Source organism: Podarcis bocagei (genome assembly GCF_964188305.1).
Source record: "Podarcis bocagei genome assembly, chromosome: 9".
Lineage (NCBI taxonomy): Eukaryota > Metazoa > Chordata > Lepidosauria > Squamata > Lacertidae > Podarcis > Podarcis bocagei.
Genome location: NC_138134.1, coordinates 41765142 through 41789264, shown reverse-complemented (window position 1 = coordinate 41789264; position 24123 = coordinate 41765142). Strand labels below are relative to the sequence as shown.

The following is a 24123-nucleotide window of genomic DNA, read 5'->3' as shown; positions in this document are numbered from 1 at the left end:
TGTTGTAGTTCCATTATCATAGCAATTGCTTTTAGGACGCGTTGCCTCTGTTCTTATTCCTGGTTTCTTTTCTTTCTCAGCAATCCACAATGAGAGGACAGAATGACTACATTATATTTTTTTCTCTTGCTAATGCATCATCAGTTGGCTGCTAAACTCTTAACCTCTACCTGTGCCCCTCCCCACAATATTATTTTCATTTCAGATGTTCTTTGTGGATGGCCTTTGTACTGGTAGGTGGTGAATTTAAGTGCACCAATTAATTATAAATGCCAACAGTCTTAAGTGGGCAGAAAATCTATATGGGTGTAATTGGCATGTCAGCATGGAATCTGAAACTGTACTGTGGAATATGATGGTTTGGCAGAATTGTTGCTTTTAGTGTGGGTGGAGGGAGCCAATGCAGTCCCTTTTTTCTTTCATTGTTGAGACAATACTCAGTGCTTACAGTTTTAAAATCATATTAGATCACATAAGGATGTAATGGGATATGTTTTTTATAGGAATTACGGTAATATGTAGCTACACTTTGATAATTTTGTCGTTATTATAGCATCCATGTTAAAAAGGGAAGATAGTAATTCCAATTGCCTTCTAGCTTTCAGACAGGATTAAAATTTTTGTGTCTGCATATCTGTAAAGCGTCTCCATTTCAGCCATGTCTGTTGAACTATAAATAACTTGAATATGCGATTCTGGGAGCCTAGCCTTTATCCTGGGCCTGTCTTTCCCATACTTCAGGTGAATATATCTCATTTCCATTATTCCAAAGGGAATCATTTTCCCTATGTCCACAACATTAAGAGTTTTTCTATCACTAGTTTTCATATTAGGTGTTTCTGTCTTGGGGAAAAGTTGATCCGTGGCTGCCATACTTTAGGAGAAGATATTCTTGAAGGGAAATAGAAAATAAGCAATTGACTAATGCAATATCCTTTATCTGTCCAAATGAGTATGGATATTATGAATTATTAGGCCTATGCATAAGTACCACTGACAATTTATATTTATCTTACCTAGTTAGGTAAGCTGGTTGAAGGTTGTTGTGGATGTGGACTGTGAAGTGTTATGAGCAGGTCCATGTGGCAGGTCCAGTTTGTAGGTCCATCACAAGTTATATTCACCAAAATCTTAACCAACCAGTAGCTTGGTTGCCCTCATATGACATATGCTTTTTTAGTTGTCTAACCAGTGTTAATGACTGTATCAATCACTTTGTTTGCATTGGTTAGAAAATATCTGAACTGTGAATGTAAAATGTTATTTTATCAGTGATTTAAGTCTGTTTTCTCCTAGTGATTTAAAATGCAGATGAGCTGAGTTTAGCATTGTGTGATCTACATTTTTTTAAAAAAATTAGTGCACTCCTGAGCCATATAAAACTGGCAGAAATGGTGCTGAATTCATAATACAGCCAAGCTCAATTCATAATACATTTGGATAATTATGAATGGTTTCATCGCTAGTTAAAGGATTTGAAAGTGTAGCTTTAAGAAGCATAAAATTACACAAACGTGTATTACAGTTTAATCTTTTGTGCATTTGCGGCATGATCTACAAGCCTCTTCACGGGAAAATTTCAATTTAAGTTGAATTAAACGTAAATATTGTACTCTGTTTCTTCTACGTTCTTGATTTGAAATTTATGTTTTTTCTTTCTTTACAGATCTCTCAGCTGCCCAAAGAAAGTTTGCCCATTCACTGAGAGACTTTAAATTTGAGTTTATTGGTGATGCAGAAACAGATGATGAACGATGTATAGGTATGTTAATAAGGGGCAATGAGCATGTAATATTCTTTAGTTTTTCCTATTTTTTTATAGTATACCATGTGTCTTGATGTTTTTATTCCTGTTGCAGATGCATCCCTCCATGAATTCTCTAACTTTCTGAAAAATCTAGAAGAACAAAGAGAAATACTGGTAAGTTCTTGGTGGCATTGAGAAGTGAGATCAGCTCATGCTGCCCTTCTGGCCACTACTGAATATAGACAACATTGGGCTAGATGGTCTAGTGGTCTGACTCTGAACACAGCAGTTTCTTATCATTGAAGTGTTCCGTTTGGGGCAGTAGTAGAAGACTCCGTTTGAAACTGTTTTTAGCAGGCACAAACTTTTGAATTCTTCAGAACACTAAGAATACACTTGGTTCTAGCTTTTGTTTTCTGTCGCTGTGTCTACCAGACTCCTCATTTTCATGGCACTTTCCACTGTTCTTCAAAGCTTCCATACGAGGAAATTGCATGAACACACATGCAAAGGATCATCAGCTTTTTTGGAATTAAAGGACACAGTTTTTTCAGTTTGAAAGTTGAAGGAATTAGTGCAGAAAACGAAATTCTTCATTACCTTTTTTGCTGTGAGTTTCTGCTTTCAGGGTGCTATAGCAAATATTTTGACTTTCCTGTGTATGTCACCTTAGTGCTGGCAGATGGAATAAAATGAGACTATATTTCATCTTGCCTATGTTTTCAGCTCACTGTACATCTTAGCAGTGCCAACATTCCACAGATGTTCCATTGAAACCAATGGAATGTTAGGATATATAGCACCACACAACATTTGGATCCGGGCCAAAGCTATAAAAGTCTCTCTCAGATGTTTTTATTTTTTTAAAGTCGAAATTACAAAGTCTTCCCAGAGGAACTCCTCCAACTCTGGCCACTCTTTAACAGCTCGTTCTTCTTGCAACCTTAAAAAAAAAGGTGACGTAGAGTCTTGGGATTAGCTGCATCACTGACTTCTCTTTTTACAATCTGTTGAAGACACTGTAGGCTGATGTGAAGTTTTATTGATTTTTCTGTGCCATAATGCATCTGTTCACAGATATTCCTCTTCAGTACAACATTCTGTACATAGAATGCCTTGTAAAGCACCTGCTTTTGTGGTGTAAACTGGCCTTAAAACTATTACTGCCAAAATGTTTTGAAAACTTGAAGTATATGCCACAAATATGTCTTACTCTGAGTAGCTGCACAGAAGTATGTTAATGGAATTTGCTGGTAGAGTTCCTCAACATATGGCAGCCCTTTCTTTATTTGCTGTCTTGCCATATAGAATGTCCAAAGTGGCTAACAACAATAAAAATTCTTTTGATATATAGCCCACCCTTCAACAGATTTCCAGAGTAGCTTATAAAAAGTTAAAATAACAATAAAACTAAGCAACTTTAAAAGAACAACTGCTTAGTGTTATCTGTGATCAAAAGAAGTATGAAGGAAAAAACTGGAAATAAGGTTGGGGCAGCAGCGCACTGCAGAAACTGAAGAAAAGATGGCAAGGAAAGTAAATGTTTGGTTTTTGAGTAATGACAGAAGTGGCAAAAGCGTTGGGGCAAATTTGGTAGCAAGACAGTAGTAGAAGGAAGAGTAAATTTGCTTGCAGGTGTGCAAGGGCAACTAGTGGGCTTCACAGGACATGGACATCTGAGGTTTACCACTATATGACAGAGCCTAACCTCCTCCTGGGCTTGTGCAGTTGAGAGAAGGAGCTTGGAAGCATTTGTTTTCCATTGATATTGGCTTCTGTAGTTTGAACCAGGGCTTGTGCAAACTCTGGTTAGTTTCAAAACAAATCCAGCTTCAAACCATGAGTTCTTAATGTTCCCATTCTTTTTTTCTCTCCCCCTTTTCCCTGTTTGCCAGCAAAGGCACTCAGTGACCTATTCATCATAGTCTCTTCAGGCATATGTATGAAAATATAGACTATTTTTTAAATTTAAAAGACCCGTTTCCTTCCTTAAGACCTCATTACAATAATATTGACAAATTCAAAAGCAGGTAGCTGATTAGGAAATATGTGCTTGTAGTGTTGACATCCTGCCTGTTCTCTTAGTTCAGTGAATGTGGAACATTTTATCAGTAGCCCATTTACTTTTTTTCTTAATGTTGTTTTTTTCCATAGGGATGTGAAATAAATGAGTCATTTTTTGAAAGAAAACATGGGGCTTTAAAAAAATTCCCACAAGCTATTATTGGGTATTTCTGATAAAACCACACTCTTCTGTAACTTGGTTAAATTCCCCAAGGCTGATATTGAGAGAGATTTTTCTTTTGGTCACTTGGGGATATTTTGGGTGGTGTCCAAAAATACAAGTCCAGCTGGTTAGGCATTACAAGTGTATTTGTTGATACCCTTAAAGGAGTGCAGTCGTTCTAATTAAGAATTACAATTGGGGAAAACCTTTTTCTTTGCAGCTGTGAAAATACTTCAGAAGATTATCTTCCGTATGATAATAAACTCATTTACAACACTATTCCTATTTGACAATGTTTGACAAACAGACAATGGTCAATAATTTAACATTCTACTTTCAGGGATGCGGGTGGCGCTGTGGGTTAAGCCACAGAGCCTAGGACTTGCCGATCAGAAGGTCGGCGGTTCGAATCCCCGCAACGGGGTGAGCTCCCGTTGCTCGTTCCCTTCTCCTGCCAACTTAGCAGTTCAAAAGCATGTCAAAGTGCAAGTAGATAAATAGGTACCACTCCAGCGGGAAGGTAAACGGCGTTTCCGTGCGCTGCTCTGGTTCGCCAGAAGCGGCTTAGTCATGCAGGCCACATGACCTGGAATCTGTACATCAGCTCCCTCGGCCAGTAAAGCGAGATGAGCGCCGCAACCCCAGAGTTGGCCACGACTGGACCTAATGGTCAGGGGTCCTTTTGCCTTTACCTTACTTTCAGCTACTAAAAATAGTATTTGAAACCGAATGTATTTGCAACCAATGAAAATTGTAAATACGTTACCCTTCTGAATCTGTGTTCCCTTAATCACACATATTTGTACTTCCTTACAGGCTTCTTTCTGATGTAACATTGAACCATGGCTTAGCATGGGGTAGGCAGCATGGTACTATTCAGATGTTCTGGATCACAACTCCCATAATCTCTTATCAGAGGCTATGTTGCCTAATGCTGATGGAAGTTGGAAGTCCACATCATCTGGAGTGTACCACATTGTCTAGCCTAGCATTTCGAAAAAGGAGTATTGGATTTGCACACAACCCTCCTCTTTTGGTATGGCTGTGAGCATGAGTTTGGAAGCTTTTGTTTACAGTTTAGATTAACCACAGCTTGTTGTGTTCTCTCAACAATTGTGGTTAATCTTAACTAGAAATCATGGTTTGAAGCTGTCTAGTTTCAACTCGCTGTAGTTAAGATTAGCCACAGTTTTAGGGTTCAGATGACAAATTAAACTGTATTTAATCTAAAATGCTAGTGGAAGCATCTGAACTCCTTTTTGCTCATTTGCTGAAGGGGGGGTCATGCAAGTCTTAGGGTTGTTGAAGTTCATGCTATTAATTCTAAATCATGACTTAGCATTGTATCCAGTTAAAGCCATCACATGTAAAGGTGGTAGAGCAGGCAAGTCTCACGTGCTCATTCATGCTTTTTTGTATATTTCGTAATGTCCCTCCCCCAATTTATAAAGATTGTGCTGAGTCTAATTTTCATGTCAAAATGTGCATGCTGGAGTTAGAAGTTTCCTTGAACGTTTCCATGAATAGACAAGCAAATTGCACGAATCTTGAAAATACTTCTCCAACTCCTGAAGACTAATCACACTTTAGGCAGAACTCTGTAAATGCCTTCAAAGGCTGACACCTTTTACAGACTCGTTTTACAGATTTATTTCATAAAAAGATGGGGAAGAAGATACTTCCCCTAGCTTTTGTAGGTGCATGTAGGAAATGGGCTGTTACCAGTCATGTGGGCTGTGAAAGGCCTCATAGAAATAATATAAAGGCATATACCTAAACTTTAGCTCAGTCAGGTTGAGAAACTTTCCTGAGTTTTATCAGACCAACTCAAATTTTGCACAGTCCTTTCTACTAAGGAACTTACATGTGACCTGTCTTGTGAGGCTATATTGGAAAGAGGGATGGGAGCTGTCTAAACTGAAAACTTGGAAGTAAAAAACAGATTATATTTTGATGGGGCGCTTGAAAATGATTTAGGTATGTTTTGACAACAACAAAAGGGAAAATGAAAATGAATAAGACTTTTAAGTCCTGCTCTAAAAGATTGCTTTATCTATGTATAAGTTACTATAGTTCTGTGTATTTCAAGCAGTAGGTAAATAAATAATTTTTTCAGCATATGAGAAGCTTGTTTTCTCTGCTACAATAAATCATAAATTTTAAAAAAATGTGTTCCCTTTTTTAAAAAAGAAAAAAATATGCTAACCAACTAAAGGTCAGCTGTTCCTTTGCCAGTGGAATGAGTGCAAAATGTTCTTTCAGACTGGAACTCAGAGTAGTTAGTATGTGGGTCGTGGGAGACTCTTCGAAGAATGCCTTTAGAACAGACACCATGTTCTTAATATCTATTCTGAAATGAGCCCAGAACAGTACTTTTTTCTTATATGGACAAATACTGAAGGTATTAATAATTTAGGCATCAAAGAACACATCCTTCTTCCACTGTAGCATATGAAAGCAAGTTTAGGCTTTTCATTCGCTCTTGAAGGGTATGCATAGAGTATTATCAACTTCTTGCATCCTATAGACTTTAAAATGTCAGTCATAATTTAGTATAATTTCCTGACTGTATCATAATGCAGAAGTTAATATTATTTCAATTCATATAGTTGAAGTTTTTTTTTAAAAAAAATGACATTATTGGCTTTTTGTTTCCATTAAATTCTTTCTTTAGCTGTCTAGCGTGCAACTTGCTTTGTTCACGTGTATCTGAAGTTTCTGTTGAAGGAGGAAAGCAGGGATCCCCTACTAAAATGCATCCTAACTTTCAAAGTTTGCTGGTGTAGTACATATACTATGTGTGCATTGTGATGCAATGGGTCAGTGTGTGTGGCTGTTAACCAGAAGGTTGGTTGTTCAAGCCCACCTAGGAATGGCTGTGGGCAGGATTCCTGCATTGCAGAAGGTTGGGCAAGATGATATTCAGGGTCCTTTCCAACTCTACAATTCTATGATTCTATATACAAGGAAAGCAGAATTCTGGAAATGAGCCTGGTTGTGTATATGGGTCTAGTGCATGCATTCACCTTCATGCACCAGTACCCATAATGACCTTGGCACAGAAGGTGTGTACTCTGGCAAGACTCTTCCAACCCCTTTAACAAATATTTATGACTGATAAAACAATGTACACGTACAATTGGAGCATTTTCTAATGTCAAAGTAGCTGTTGGCCTGAGAGAAAGGTTGACCTCGGCTTTGAAATTATGGAAACAGGTCTACAATAATTCTGCAAATTGAAATATTTGTAAGTACACAGTGTAAGCTTGTAAGACTAATATTTGGTTTTCTTCTTCCTTGGAAGGCCCTTAGTGTTACTGAAACTCTGATCAAACCTCTGGAAAGATTCAGAAAAGAGCAACTTGGAGCTGTAAAGGTTTGTTGGTAGCTTTTTGCCTTTGTAGTTAAATTTTTATTGTGTTAGTTTGGTAGGTAAAATTAGAGAACATTTAACTTTGAACAGATTGGGGAGTTTAAAAAAACAACCCTTTTGCAGGCCTAGCTCATAAAGAAGTAGGGGCAAAAATATACCAAAAGCATATAGAAATAGGGGCCATTTACAATCTACCAACACTAATTTTCAGTTCTTCTAGTTTCAGACAGGTATTGGATGCATTTAAGATGAATGACCCCATTCTACTATTCTAGGTTTATGTAACCCAGAAGAAAGCACTTATAACCAACATTTAGCTGATCAGTCAATCAAGAATGCAGTCCTAAACACACTTACTCAGTGTAACCCCATTGAAAAAAGTGGGTTTTTTAGGTTTGACTAAACATAGGATTGCACTTCAAGAGTATGCTTGATTAAAACATGTGCCCCTGGTTAAATAAAGCTTCAGATATTTTTCATGTAAGTTTCTACAAATATATGAGGGAGAAGATGCCTTCTTAAGAGGCATTTCTCATTTTCTCCCATACAGGAGGGAGTGCCTCTTCTGAAAGGCTGTGAAATGGGTTCATCATCTAAAATTGGAAGGGGCTTTTTCCTTTCGAACTATTGTTTTGTTCACTTGCACATTCACGCGGTTTTTATTAAAGAATCAAATTAATTTAAACACGTTTTGTTTTCATTAATCAAGTGACTAGAACATAATGAGCGTAAGCCTGCATTGTGGAGTTCATCTATGTATCAGCTTGTCTGGGCCCTGAGATCCGCAGGTTAGACTGTCACTTGATTAAAGGAAACGAAACATGTTTAATTTTTTTCTGCTGATAGGAGAGTGACATGGAATAGGGTCTTCTCTGTGGTGGAATCACATTTATTGAATTGTAGCCCTTTGGAGGTAGGTGCATGTGGTACATCATTGTTGGGTTTCTCCAGCATTGTTTAAACAAATCAATTTTCCCAGTTGTTCAACAACTGGGAAAATTGATTTGTTTAAACAATGCTAGGGAAACCCAACAATAATTTACCACATGCACCTCCAAAGGGCTAAAATTCAGCAGTAATTGATGAAGTCTACTTGATACATTGCTATAGTGGTTTTACTTACTAATTTTAATGGATATATAATAAACCACCCTAGGATCTTAAGTAATGATAGGCATTTTAAAAATGGATTAAATAAATAAAAATACTCTTATCTTGTATGTTTAGGATCTTGGAACAAAATTGCACATTTTTGCTTTATAAATTAATAAATGATAGTGTAGCACTTAAGATTACAAGATTCAGTTCAGAAATGTTGAAGGGTGCACACACTTTGTTTTTGCTTTTCATATTTTAAGCAGAGCAGCACTGGACAAAATTGCAGAGGCTTCCCATGTAGAAAGCGAAAATGAATACGTTCCCTGTGCAAATGCGAGTTAAATGTAACCATGTATTCCATTTATAAGCATATTTGTACATTTGTGATGTGAAAAACAACTTGGCATGTTGCAACAATGGACATGTTGCAAAAATATGGTAGCTTTGCTTAAAATAATGAAATAGTTGGATAACAAAATAAAAGCAAATGTGTTGTCATATTTCACTGTTTAAATTTTCTTGAACTTTTAAAATTGTACTTACAGGAAGAAAAGAAGAAATTTGATAAAGAAACAGAAAAGAACTACAGTTTACTAGACAAGCATTTAAATATGTCAGCTAAGAAGAAAGAAACTCAGTTATTGGAGGTAATGCCTGTATTAACTTGTCAAAGATGTTTCCCCTCTTAAGTGAGAAAGTAAATATAATTTTCCTATCCGCTTACCTATCTGCTTATTAGTTACATATGTGAGTTGGTTTTTTAAAAAACTGCAATGCACAGGCTAATCTAATGAACAATGTGGAATGAATCCTGGGCCATGCGTAGAAGTTTGTCCTTTTTGTCATTTGAAATACTTGGGTCATAATCAGGTGTGCTTAAGTCCACTGAGCAGTTTACTTAGATGCACTCAACTGTGTTGGATTGTGGTGGTTCATGCAGAATATAGTTTGCATCAGTCTGAATAGGATGTGTGACTCTTTAAAGCACTGCTTCATTGTTTTTTATCCAGGCAGACTACCAAGTGGAGGTAAACCGAAAACATTTTTATGAACTGTCACTTGAATATGTGTGTAAGCTACAAGAGATACAAGAACGAAAGAAATTTGAATTTGTAGAACCTGTAAGTACTGCGGTGTAAAATATTCTTTGTGAAATAAATTTTTGGATGTAAGTGTAATGGGTGTAGCAGAGAACAAAACACGAAATCTGGTTAAACAGTGCAAGGCCCTGCACATGCCTTTTCTAAATCACTGTAGCTCATTTTCTTTTTCATTTGCATGCTGATCTGATACGTCCAATATGTGGCCAAATAAGTTCTCCTTCACAGATGCACATAGTCATGTTTAAGGTGCTTCTATCTGGCAATTATCTCTCACTGTTGTGATCTCTCTGTGAATATCACAGCTTTGTGGAGCTTTTAACACAGAGAAGTGAGTTAGTATGTATTTGATGGGTGCTAAGGCTTGGAAAAACCAGCTTAAGCTAAGGAGGCTGTCTTTCACAATTGTACTATTGTGTACTGTTTCCTTTTTGAGTTTTTTCTTGCTCAGGACATTTAGTTGTGTTCCGCATTATGAGTATTGAATATATGTATGGATTTTGACATTAATTTTAAATATCTCAGTGCATTGCTGTGGAATTCTACTAATAACTAGTTATTCAACTTGTATTCATTGGGGCTTACTCCCAGTAATTTGGGAATAATAATTATTATTATTTGTATTTCAGGTCCTGTCATTTTTTCAAGGAATGTTCACTTTCTACCATCAGGGTTATGAGCTTGCCAAAGATTTTAATCACTACAAAATGGCTCTGCAGATCAATATCCAGAATGTAAGTGAAGGTACTCTTTTAATTTAAGCTTTTTATATTTAGTTTAAATGTCCTTCCACACAAGTTGTCCATGCTATTGCTTTTTTTTTATTATTTCTGAAAAGTGAGGCGAATAAGCTTTAGGGAATACAATGCCATCTTCAGGCTAAAAGGCTGAATGACTTGTTAAGCCTCCGTACAGTAACCTGATTCAGTGTTTCTTCCAGCTATTTGATACTGAACTTGTGAAAAATAATTTCCTCTCTTGACTTACATGCTGTATACATGAAAATTGCTCATTTGGACTCTCTCTTTTTTTTTTAATCATTCATTTTATTTGTACGCTGCTTTTCTCCCCAAAAATGATGCTCAAAGTGACTTAAAGCAAAGAAGGAAGGATACATTTCAAACAAACACTACATAAACAGTTTCATAGTAACATAGCAAAATAATAACACAGTAATAATTTCATAATAGCATAGCAATGCAAAAATATAATAACATACAAAAAGCCACATTTCAATACTATAAATAGAACAAGATTACTTAAACAACACGCAGCACCCAATAGCAAAAATAACAAGGGAGTGTCACTGTTTCACTTTAGTCCTAGAAACAACCCTACCATGATGTTGCTCACAGTCCCCTCTTCCTGCAGAAGCTTCTTACAGGGCTTCCAAGTACAAAAGGTGGGGTGTCTGGAAACACCTTTCCTATGATGATATTATTACATGCATGCAGAATTATTTGAAATGTGAACTTTTGACAGTTCTCTGTATTGTATGGTTTGTGGTGACTTTGCTGAAGGTAGTAACCACAACTATAGGTTTCATCCTTTTCAAGGGCAATCCATTCATTATGTACTATAATAAAATGTAACTTTATGTAATATAAATGTACTTGTTTTTACCAGCCCTAAATGTCTGTGTCCACTTAACAGAATTCCAGTATAATGTTATTGGGATAAAGGGCTTGATCCAGTGAGACTTAGTAGTAGGTAAAGATGCTACCAATTGTGCACACTGCCTTTCTCAACCGTGGGTCCCCAGATGTTGTTGGAATACAACTCCTATCAGCCCCAGCCGTCGTATCCTAAATGGTCAGGGATGGCGAACGTTAGGGGACCCAAGACCAGGAAAGCCTGGTCTATCATATATTATATGAACAACGAGGATCAGTTTCTGAAAGGGATATTGATCATTCCATCATTTGTTCCCCCTGCCCCTTGAAACAAGTCAACAGAGTCTTTAGGCACCACCTGCTGTTTTGCCAAACCTTCTTCTTGAAGCTTAATGTAGCTTTGATTTTAAATCTTCTCTTGATCATAAAAAGCAATAGAAACCTTCAATTAGTTTTTAGGGATGTTAGACACCCAAGAGGCATGTTAATCATCCTGGCTTTTTTGATTTTTTAAATAGGGATACTCCGTTTACCATTTTCACTCTTAAAAACTGTTTCTAAAACCTTCTCTTATATAGACAAGAAATCGTTTTGAAGGGACAAGATCAGAAGTCGAAGATCTCATGAACAAAATCAAGCGAAATCCCCTGGAGCATAAAAGAGCAAACCAATTTGCAAAGGAAGGCTACCTTTATGTGCAGGAGAAAAGTAAGATACTTGCTTACTTTTGTGATGGGAATTTTGAAACTAATTGTGAAGGTTGCTCAGGGTGACCATACATTTGATGCTCAGGGGAAAGGATTTGGAATTGCCTTTTATTATCTGTCAGTTGATAAGTATGTCTGGGCTTTGGGAGGGAAATCTCTGATGTTTAGTAATTGTTGTAATTTTGCTTTTTGAAGTGTGCTGTGATTTTACATATGGATTAGATAAGATACGCTAAATATTAAATACATTGTAAGTCATTTGAAGACCTTTTAGTGTTACAGGTGACTAACAAGTTCAATAAATAATAATTTACTTTATTTACCCTGAGATCTTCTGATGAAGGATAGCAATTCCTTCTGATGAAGGAAAAGCAAATAACAAGTGATAACTATAGTATTCATTTTGATGCTCAGCTTGCATTTGGGGATTTTACCTTAGGTCACTACTGATTTCCTCCCCCCCCCCCCACTCCTGCTGTTCACCTATAGTTCCTTAGGATCCACAACAGTCAGGAGTAAAGTTAACATTGTTTTGTGCGCACATTTCTTATTTTAATTCTGTAGGTTTTCCATCCTATCTCTTTGTCCTTTGTAATTTAAGAGCTGTAATATGCTATAAGAAGTTGCCATAAGTTTTGCTGTTGAGCACTTTGAACAAACGCTGAAATAGTTAGGTCAGTGCAGGTGACAATGCTTGGGCATAATATGATCATACAGTCCAGTTCCTGGTAGCAAACTTGCTGCCTTGTTTTGAACCATTAGCAGTTTCATACCATTTTCAATAGCCCCACATACAACATATTGTACTGATCCAACCATATAGACTACCATTGTGATTTTTTAAAAATGAAATTGCTGAATGCAAGGTGTTTTTTTTATTTAAAAAAAAAAGCAAATAGGAATCACAAATGTGCAACAGGAAATGTATTTAAGAAAATTACGAATGTTAGTTATGGTTTAAGTTTCAGAACAATGGATATCCAAAGAACTGTGAGCAAAAAAACGAGCTCCTTGAGTTCTGCAGCTCATGCATTTTTGCATGCAATGCTTTATTGTAAGATGTAGAACAGTGCCCTTTGGGAGTGGAAGGTGCCTTCCATATGTGAACAATTGCATAGTGTGTTTCCTTTTTACCACTGCAACCCCTTTAGAAACACTCCCACTTTATAAGTCTCTGACCTCATTTCTCCAGATCTCCTGTTCTTACTTCTCACTCTTGTTCGCAGATGGGTGAAGGATAACTCATAAGATTTTGCAGAGATCTTTTCAGTACAAAAGTTTGTAAAATAGATTCAGAGCAGAAATGCATGTAAATGGAAAAGTATGTATGTTTAAATACTTCTAAAGCTGAGCATTGCTGTTTTGTTGAAGGACCTGCACCATTTGGGTCCAGCTGGGTAAAACATTACTGCATGTACAAGAAGGAGACTAAGAAGTTTACAATGATACCCTTTGAGCACAGGTCAGGAGGAAAGATTGTGAGTACATTTCCCATATCATTGTACTTCATGCCCTATATCTAAATGAGAGTATGAGAGATAAGGCTTGCTCTATAGTTATTCTCTGTGTAGTTGACATTTTTTGTTTTAAGTATAGTAAGGTATAATAATGAAATGATAAGAATTCTGGAAAAGTTCTAGGGTTGGGTTGTAAGGAGCAGAGGAGATGCTATCCCAAAATGTTCTTATTTTATCTGCAATATTGCATTAATGCCAAAGGGATTAAAGTTTAGTTTGAGAATAACTAGCTAGGGGAATGCAAAAAAGAACATTCATCTGAAAAGTTTTTTAGTAGCTTCATGTTTACTTTATTTTGTAGGCTTTCTGTGTCTGTAACATCTGGAACATTTCAACAAATTCAAAAATTCAGATTAGGGCAATACGTTCATAGGCCAGCCAAAATATCATGAAATCTTTTGAAATCTTTTGAGTTCTGCAGAACTCTTCATCAGGCTAGATAGTAAACAGGGTAGAGGGAAAGGAAAAGTTGTCATATGATGAAGATATGGAGTCTGCATCTGGTCACAGTCTTAAGACACAATGTGTGGTAATAATAGGAGTAGCAGACAATCAAATGAGGGTCTGCAGGCATCAGGTTGTACTTAGGGCTGCTGGGAAGAAAGAACATACAGTGGCTGATTTTCCCCATATTTGAAACCGTAAACCAAGCACACCTGGCATATCACTTAGTAGAGCCTCATTTGAATGTCTACTACCTTGTGCCTTGTACCACCTTAAGACTGTGACCAGATGCAAACTCCATGGGTTGTATCCAGTGAACTTGCAAAAATTATATAACAGAATTTCCCCTGCCTCTTCACTCTTCATGCCCCCTCCACACCAGCTCTAAAGGGTTAGGGGGAACCCCAAAACATATCTATGAGTGCATAGGGGAGGAGAGGGAGGAGAAGTCCTTTCATTAATGAAACAACTTTGTTGAATACAACCATGTGATTCTCCATGGCCTTCTGATAGCAACAGTCTTTCTTTCTGTGCCTAGTATTCCGAAGGCTTACAGTACTTGTAAGAAATTGTGGCCCTCCAGGTAGGACTCTTATCTGATCCTCAAAACTGTCTCCAGGCCATACCCCTCACCAGTCCTATTCTGTAACCAAGTGTGTTTGCCTGGTTGCAACTCGAATTGTAGTCAAACGGCCCACCCACACTTGCATATGCTCCTGGGTAAAACACTAAAAAGGGAATGCAGCCCTTGGTCTAAAAAGTGTTACCCAGCCGTGATATACTTACAGACAACCCAAGTTGGAGGTTCACCTGATACTGCATTTTGTGTGTGTGTAAAGCATGTTTGAGTCCAAGAGGTCGTCAATACTGAAGAAGACTTACATAAGGAAACTAAATGACAAGAATAAGTAAATTTCTGTGCACATCAGAATCTAGAAATTGCAATATTAAATAAACACATGCTACCTGATTTATGATTTTACCTTACGTTTTTAATAATGCTTCCTATATTAAAGTTTTCATATAATGAAATGTTTTCAGGGTGAGCTGGAAGTCCTTCTCCTTAAGTACTGTACCAAAAGGAATACTGATACTATAGATAGGCGGTTCTGTTTTGACATGGAAGCACTAGATCGGTAAGTTGGTCAGGTAAATATTAATATTATGTTCCCATAGAATTCATTTAATCTCAAGTTTTTCAAATGCACAGAAGTAAAACAGGGAAGTTATGGCTACCAACTAGGAAAAAATGATAGTTGTCCTGTGAGCATTTCTAGCCTCCAAGCAATTTTTCACGGTCCATAAGATTGTCCGCAATTTGATGGCATATTTCTTTCTTTAATGACCTGGTGTTGATTCCATTTTTTCATGCTGAGCTGGGCAAGGAGGTTTCAACCTCTCTGCAAACCCCAGTGTGACAGGAGATAACGATATCACCCCTGTTCATGAACAAGACAAAGCTGAGGAAGTAGGCTGGGAGGCACCTTCTGTGTATTTCTTTTTGTGTGAGCAAGAGAGACATGTGTCTTGTGTAGCAGTGAGTGCAAGGTGCCTATGGCAACTTTGGGCATACATTCGTACCTCAGAAGTCGATCAGAATCTGAACTGGAAGTCCGTTCAACTCCCGAAACATTCAACTTCCAAAGCGCAGCTTCTGATTGGCTGCAGGAAGCTCCTGCAGCCAATCAGAAGCCGCAGAAGCCCCGTTGGATGTTCGGTTTCCAAAAGAATGTTCAGAAACTGGAACAGTTGTTCGGGAGCCGAAACATTCGACCTACTTGCTTTGACCATACCTAATGCTGGCATGAAGCCCTCAGTGCCTCCCCACTCCCTAAATAGACATATCAGTTTTATGGCAGTAAAGGACAGCTAAATTCATTTATTCCAGTTTTTGTGTATTTGTGTTTTGGGTTTGTGAATACGAGAGAGGAATCTCTGTGAAAAAGACTTACTTGAACCATAACACCAAACAAGTTTAAAGCATGCCACTCCTGCATGCCTGCTCACCTTTTCACCCGGTTCACCTTGTAGCAACTTACATATTTATTTAGAAAGTTTATAGGCTGCTCTTTAGCAAGAAAGCTATAAAATCACAATAAAACATGTAGCTGCATCACCCAGCCATAAAATAAAATGCCAGCACAAAACCACGTCACTGCAGCAAACACTGAAAAAGGCCTGGGCTAGTAAAAACCTCCCCAAAAATGGTGCAATTCTGGGAGGGGAATTCAAAAAATGGGGTGCTTCAACAGAGGAGGCCCTTAAAGCGGTCACCATCCAGTTCATGGGCAGGATCTAAGAGCAAGGCCAACAAGTCTGATCTTAATGTGCAGATTACATTTATGCAGGAAAAGGCAGTCCTTCAAGTAACCAGATCCTGAGCTGTTTAAAGATCAGAACCATAATTATGAATTGCATTCCAAAATGGTCAGGAAGTCTACTGTAACTCTCTAAGAACTAAAGTTGTGTTCTATGTCTAGTCCCACTTAATAACCAACCATGTTGCAGTATTTCACACTAACAGTTGTTTCCAGATAGCCTGTAAAGGCAGCCCCATGCTCGTTGTAGCAGCGTCCAGGATTTCTAATAAGTTTGTGTGAAATGTGATCAAAGGCTGCTCATTTGATCTTAAGCACTTTTTGGACTAAATTTAAACAAGTAAAACTGGTAGATTCTCTCTTGTGCCCCTGATCCACATAGAACCTAACACTAATGCAATTAGAAATAATACTGCATAACAATTTTATGATCTATTGTCCTGCCTGTTCCCCAATCCTTTTTGGTTTGACTATTATATCTTCTCTTTAATACTTCTTTTAAAATAAGGGTTATAGTGGACTATATTACATGCCAACTTCAAGGATATTTAATGGTTTCAAACATGCCCATATTGCTTTTGTAGAGTGCCTATGATAATAATTTGGACAGGATTATTAATGCTCATTAGAGATTTTAAAAATTAATTTTTTACCTTCATTTGTGCTTTGGTAGACCTGGTATGCCTGTTACCATGCAAGCATTCTCAGAAGAGGACAGAAACCAGTGGTTCGAAGCCTTAGATGGAAAAGAAGCTGTAAGAAGAAAACTATGATTTTGTTGTTGTTGTTGTGATGGCAAAATATTACAACACAGACTAACCTCCTGTTTCTTTATGCTGTTAATATAGGTTGAGCATTGTCACAGCAACCTGGTTTGCACATCACATTAAAATCTAGTGAAAATGAAGCTGTGGTTTAATGTGAATCCACAGGCAAGACAGAATCTGGCTGATCATGATGTCCAAACCTGGATTTGTGCTTCGTTTCTCTGCAAACAAACCACAAGCCCAGGTTTGGAATCACAACAAGCCAGACTTTGTCCTGCTCCCTGGTGAGGAAGTAGCAGCAGGACTCGGGAAGGAATGGAGTTTGAACTTCTCAGTGGTGTGCTCCAGTAACCTTAAGCCATAGTTTTCTTGTTTTTTTAAACTATGGTTAATGCAGTAGTTCTCAAAGGGTGTGGCATGCCATACTGATGTGGCAGGAGAGGATGGCAACTGTGTCAGAAAGTTTCAAGGACAATTAGTATTACATTTTTGGGAATGATTTATGTTTCTTATGTAGCTGCATTGTTTTATACTCTCTTGATGACTCGTGATCGTATTAGAAAGTAGTTGTGTTCTATGTTTTAAATTAAGCACTGCTAGATGTTGTTTCTTTTTGTTTTCCAATGTATTTCTTATCGATAAAAAAACAAGTGTCGTGTGAGCAAAATTTTATTCTGAAAGAGTGGCCCAGAGAAAAAAGTTTGAGAACCACTGGTTTAATTTGACATGTGAATCAGGCCAGCATGGACTACAAGTGCTGGGTTGTCCAATCCTTAACTTCCAGTACTGATGCACCATAATTTTTTGTTGGCTATGATGGAACAGCCCACTTCTCCTGTTTAGTAGGGAAGATTTTGTTTGTTCGTTTTTCTCACCCCCCCCCAAAAAAGCCTGAATTTGAGTGTACTTATATTTTTTCTGTCTCTCTTTGCCAGGTGTTTCTCAATTTGAACAGGGCTAACATAAAAAAAGAAGGAAGTAAGTACTTGTCTTCAGTTGTAATTTTGTTAAAAATAACCTTGATTTTGAAGAAGCAACAGTTATATGTTTGAGTAGGCTTAATTTTGCATTTCTTCCCATTGTTAGTCTTTATATTGTTGTAAGGGAAGTGTACTATAGACCTGAGATATTTTCAAACTGTTTCTCCTTCTAGGTGCACAGTTGGATAAGCTTGGGTTCACAATTCTGAGAAGATGCATAAGTGCTGTTGAAACAAGAGGTAATGGCAAACTCAGTTCAAGGTAGCGTTTCATGAAGGTTTATTGGTTGAGCTTAGAGGCAGAGAGTGATCGTCAGAGCTTTGATAGGGATTCCGGTATTACGAGAGGGAAAGGACAATTCTGCACAACAGTGCTAGAAGACAAATGACAATACATTTTGGGGGGAATGGGTGTGAGTTTTACAGCATTTGTCTTAATGGATCATAGTATTCATATACCTTGGATTAGTCCTTACAAGAACCATGCACTGGCCCCAAAATTAGAAACAAGAGGTAAAACTGATAGGATCTGAAGCCAAGGTTTGTTCTTTGCTTACCAGCTATGATTTATTTTAATAGAACAAACCATGACCCTCAGTTAAAATGCAACACTAAGCCAACATTTGCAGTTTGTTACTCCCCCTCGCTAGTGAGGAGCCCATAGTGGCAGCAGCTGAGCATTCATGGTAAACCATTAGCCATGACTTACCATGAAATGTGAGTACAGCTGGTGAATTCATGGCTAAACTGAGATCTTGCTAGTGCGCAGGTCATGCAGTTAACTGCCATGGTACTGCCGCTCTTTGTAAAGGTGTGTGTGGTTTTTCACAAGGCTTCAGTCAAAATTAGAAAATATTTGGAAAAACTTGAAAGCGAGCCATCTTTATGTTGTACTACTTTTCAGTGCAGTTAATAATAATAATAATGATAATGATGATGATAATAATAATAATAATAATAATAATAATAATAATAATAATAGTATATAAAGCATCATGTGTAATAGAACTGGAGCTTTGTGCTTCATCTGCTTCTTACAAGGTAATGACTGTTCAGAATATATCTTCTAAATAAATTCTTACTGCAGGCTTTTTAAAAAAACAAAAACAAAAAACCTAAGGTTTTATTCCCAGATATAGCAGCTTTGTTGTGATGGAAGATAAGTGTGTGTGTGTGTGTGTGTGTGTGTGTGTGTGTGTATAAACTTAACAGTTGTGTCTGCATATATTCTGATTATGGTTGCCAGATTGCAACCTGGAGATTCGCTCTTGAAATCCACTGGGAGGGGATACAGTGGGAGGGGATGCAGATAGCGGTCTTTGTTACTTGGGATCATGCATCAGAAAACTTAATATTTATTTTGGGGCTTAGTTAAACTAACGTTTCATGTGGCTTTACAGTCATTTTACTTTGCCATAGCTCTTGTCAATGCACCACCAATTTACATTTGAAGATGGGATAGAAGCACTAAATAGGATTTCTACATACCTAATGGAATATTGAGTTGACAAGCCTAACCAGGCAGCTCTTTGGGCAACAGCAGGATAATTTTTAAGTGTTAATCCTGCATTTTTTAGATTATGTGGAACAGACCTTCTTACTTAAACATTTCTCTTTAACTGCAGAAGCAAGCACTAACTTGAATTCAGTTATAAGAGCCAGGTATAATTAAAAAGTATTAAGTCAATTTGAGATCGGCATTAAATATTTCAGATACCTAGTCTTAACTTGGGGCCCAGTGAATCAATGTGAGATTCATTTATTTCACTGTACTTTTTGACATGCACTGTATATCTCATCACCTTCCCTTCATGAGGCTGCAGTATCTTCTGACCCTTTGAAATACTATAAGGGCATGAATAGTTAGACAGTTTAATTCCTCTTATTTGGATTTTCCAGTAACTTATCCAGATCAATTTTCAAGGGGGTGGGGGGAGCTTCAGTAACCATTGATCTAGTATATAGCGTGATGTGGCTTAACATCTGTAGGACACAACTATCACTTGCCCTTAAGCATGTAACACAGAACAGCTTCATAAGAATTCCATACTGATTTCTGTTATGTTTTTACGTAGGAATAGTGGCAGTGGTAAAAGACACTGTTTATGCAGCTCGGTCTTACCTGTATCCACATTCATTATATATTTTATATGTTTGGTGTACATTCCCCCCCCCCTCCTTTAGAATTCATTAAGTTTCTCTGAAAAACATCTAGTATGCATTTTGTGAAGATAGAGGGCAGCAGTAAGCTGTCGTTCTTTGTATTTCTGTAGCAAATGTATATCTGCTTCATTGGTGAGAAACTGGGGGGAAAGTTCCCGATGGAGAAAAAACACGATTTATCCAGCAGATAGGTGATCTTTTATGCAATGAATCATAAAAACCTTAAAGAATAGTTTTGTAGGATGCCAGTCATATAAACATTTTGATCTTCAAAATGTGCTTGTAGTATATTTAACTTTACTGTCACAAACTAATGCTCTTTTAAAAAATTAAATATACTACAGGTTTGCTGTGGTATCAGTGAAATGTTGTTTTTGATCCTCTAAGTAAATATTAGAATATTCATATGTAAGCCTTTTGCCTCAAAGTTACCAGTGGTGCTTGGGAGATACAAGATAATAAAAGACCTCAAGCATATCTGTTAGGGAGAATTTACATCTGAGTCCACCAAATAAATGCTAAGGATTGTCACATTTTCACCAACCCTGCACCTTTGCTTTTACAGCAGTCTGAAACAGAGAAATTTATTAGGTGGAGGTTTTCTTCATACATAAGGACTGGTTTTAAAAAGAAGAAAGTGATAACTCCTACAAGTTGTAAGTGTGGTCTTGAAGCTGGAAACAAGGGTGCTACTGACCCTACTCTGTATTATACAACCCTCTAGGAGATTTGTATAGAGTTGCATCAGTGGCCATGAATTTGTTTTCTCAATGTTAGAAATACCTTGTTTCTAAAGAATGCTACTAGTAGCCGAACAAAAAATGTGCTGTCTTTTATACTAAGTTTCCTACTAATATTTCTGGCTGAGATAAAGTCAGCAACTGGTTCTTACAGCACCCCCATTTTTTTGAAAATAAGTTACCTTGTAATTAAGGTTCTTTTATTGCTGGAATAGATATGATAGATTCTCCCAATGCCTTTTCCTTTAGGTAAGGGGGGGAGGTGGCAAGGGACAGAATTTGATTGGGGGTGTGGTGCTTGTGGCGATTAATCCAGCATGCTGTTTCTCAATAGAAATCACTCCCCCAGCTGCTAAAAGATATATACACGTAGTGTACCTGCCTTCTATACCACCAGCCAATGATCTTAAGGGACCATTTCTATTGGGCTATAGTATGGTAAGAAAGGGTTAAAAATCCCCCCACCCCACCAATTAACATGGCCCTTCATGCAATTTTGGTAGATTTTTCAGTTGCTATAGTCAAAGAAAAATATGTTGGGAAAGTCCTTCATCTGTGTTTGGCTTTAATATTCAGCATATTAGGGAAGATATTTAATAGCTGCCGTCAGATACTGTTAGAAAATCTATTGGGTTTTTAGACAGTACCAAATTGTTGTGCCAGGTAATCATGTGAGGATGAATTAAAGAACCTTTTAATGAGGGTGAAAGAGGAGAGCACAAAATATGGTCTGAGGCTCAACATCAAAAAAACTAAGATCATGGCCATTGGTCCCATCACCACCTGGCAAATAGAAGGGGAAGAAATGGAGGCAGTGAGAGATTTTACTTTCTTGGGTTCCATGATCACTGCAGATGGTGACAGCAGTCACGAAATTAAAAGACGCCTGCTTCTTGGGAGAAAAGCAATGCAAACCTAGACAGCATCTTAAAAAGCAGAGACATCACCTTGCCAAGAAAGGTCCGTATAGTAAAAGCTATGGTTTTCCCAGTAGTGATGTATGGAAGTGAGAGCTGGACCATAAAGAAGGCTGATCACCGAAGAATGGATGCTTTTGAATTATGGTACTGGAGGAGACTCTTGAGAGTCCCATGGACTGCAAGAAGATCAAACCTATCCATTCTTAAGGAAATCAGCCCTGAGTGCTCACTGGAAGGACAGATCGTGAAGCTGAGGCTCCAATACTTTGGCCACCTCATGAGAAGAGATGACTCCCTGGGAAAGACCCTGATGTTGGGAAAGATGGAGGGCACTAGGAGAAGGGGATGACAGAGGACGAGATGGTTGGACAGTGTTCTCGAAGCTGCCAGCATGAGTTTGACCAAACTGCAGGAGACAGTGGAAGACAGGAGCGCCTGATGTGCTCTGGTCCATGGGGTCACGAAGAATTGGACATGACTAAACAACTAAACAACAACAACAAAATCATGTATATTTTTTCAAAATTTTTTTATCATTCGCTATTATGCCTTACCTATTGTAATTAATGGTTGAGGGGCAGCCATCTAACCAATTATATAGTTACCTATTTATAGTTTTCAGTATAACTGTTATGATATGGTTCTGTAGTAGTGCATGTTCATATGGTTCTTGAGGCTTGGCCTGGATCCTTACTATGGTATCCACTGAAGTCACCAGTTTCTTGAGTCAGCATACTTTGTTCTTAATGTCTGTAATGTTAGCAACTCAGAAAATCAATACACAATCAGAACTGCAACTTTTGAGACGTACACAAACAATAAGCTGAATTGGTTGTCAAGAATGTTTTCAGCTCTTTGAGATTCTTACTGTGCAGTTTTGTAGCATTAAACCTAGTGATGTAGCAAGCTCTGTATCAGCATCTAACTTTCCCTTATGCATTGAAAAAAGTTTTGGGTTGCAAATGACATGAAAAAGTGAAATATCTTCCTTTATCTCATGGTTTCCCTCCTTTATTTTATTAAATTTTAAACTGCCCTTGAGATCTTAGTTGAAGAATTACACTTTCCTAACTGTTTACACGAGGCATGCAGAACCTATGGGCAACATGATATTGCTGAACTACAACTCCCATCATTCCTGGCCATTGGCCATGCTTGCTGGGCTGGTGGGAGTTGTAGTTCAGCAACATCTAGACAGTCAAAGATCCCTCACCCCTGATTTACACTACGTAATGCCATCAAAATTGTGATTAAATCTCAAGTTCTGCTTTGTGGTTTCATTATCACTTGGATTTATGGCAGGAGCTGTATGCACACTACTGAGGGCTCATGAGCCAGTCATGGGCTTGGGGATCCTTTAAAAGCCAGCCTGTTTTATTAAACTAATAGCACTAAAAGGAATGAGAATGAGCATTCTGCAATGTAACCAAAATTCTGTCCAGGTTTCTGGGGTATGACATCTTGTAGACTTTACTTTGGAAATCATAGCTATGTGGATTTGGTGCATTTGACAAAGGTATGTTGATGAGCATATGTGTAGCAAGTGACAGTTTCAAGAGTTCATCTATAAAATGCAGCCTTAGGAATGGAGATGGTAGGGCTTGTATGATACTGCCCTGCATTGTGATAACTCCATTCCCCTAGATGGGGATGCTCAGATCTTTGCATAAGTAACATTGATTAACAAAATCAGAGTCTGACGGTGATCAAGAATATGTACAAAAACATCTTGAAAGTACAAATAGCCTAGATTTCCAGTTTCGGACTCTGGACTTCAGAGAAGGTTATTCACAACTGCTGCATAGAAATTGCAATTGTTCCATTGCTTGGTTCTTTGGGCACTTCATGCTGGATATACTAGAAAGAGGAATGTGATGATGTAAATTATACAAGTACTTGTACAAACTATCGTGTGTGTGTGTGTGTGTGTGTGTGTGTGTGAGAGAGAGAGAGAGAGAGAGAGAGAGAGAGAGAGAGAGAGAGACTGATTGATTGATTTTCTACTGATTGAAAAGTGGCTATTGTGGTTTTGGTACACCCAATCATATCAGTGATAAAACAGTGTTTAATGGGGGGAAATGTAGTTTGATCCTACTCTTGTCTTCAGAATGTATCCACATAGTTAAAAGTACTTCCAGTCAGATCCTTCTGGGCTTTGTGTTGCATAATAATTTTCACGAAGGCATCAGACGTACTTGTAGATGAATATTTACACATGCCTCAGGCTTTTTATTCATATATGGGTGGTCGGTTTGCCACTAGTTTTGTTAGTACTGAAGTGACAGGAAGACAAATCCCACAGAAATTACTATTTTCTGTTAAAGTAGGCACTTTATAGTTAAGAGATGCCTGTTTCCTTGCTACTGGTATCCTTCTCTTTCCTTCTCGAATCTTCCCCCATTTTCCTTTT

At 37.7% G+C, this 24123-nt stretch overlaps 1 protein-coding gene across 2 annotated transcripts in view; it reads left to right on the top strand.

Moving 5' to 3' along the window:
- The window catches only part of ARHGAP10 (Rho GTPase activating protein 10), a 116580-nt gene that overhangs the window by 43606 nt on the left and 48851 nt on the right, over positions 1-24123 (top strand). For both annotated transcript variants that reach the window (XM_081208365.1, XM_081208366.1), the window contains exons 2-13: positions 1667-1762; positions 1860-1921; positions 7279-7350; positions 8991-9092; positions 9456-9566; positions 10175-10279; positions 11737-11866; positions 13237-13343; positions 14868-14962; positions 16818-16899; positions 17847-17889; positions 18065-18130. In XM_081208365.1, the coding sequence (XP_081064491.1) occupies positions 1667-1762; positions 1860-1921; positions 7279-7350; positions 8991-9092; positions 9456-9566; positions 10175-10279; positions 11737-11866; positions 13237-13343; positions 14868-14962; positions 16818-16899; positions 17847-17889; positions 18065-18130 (1071 nt within the window). The remainder of the gene's footprint in view (positions 1-1666; positions 1763-1859; positions 1922-7278; positions 7351-8990; positions 9093-9455; positions 9567-10174; positions 10280-11736; positions 11867-13236; positions 13344-14867; positions 14963-16817; positions 16900-17846; positions 17890-18064; positions 18131-24123) is intronic.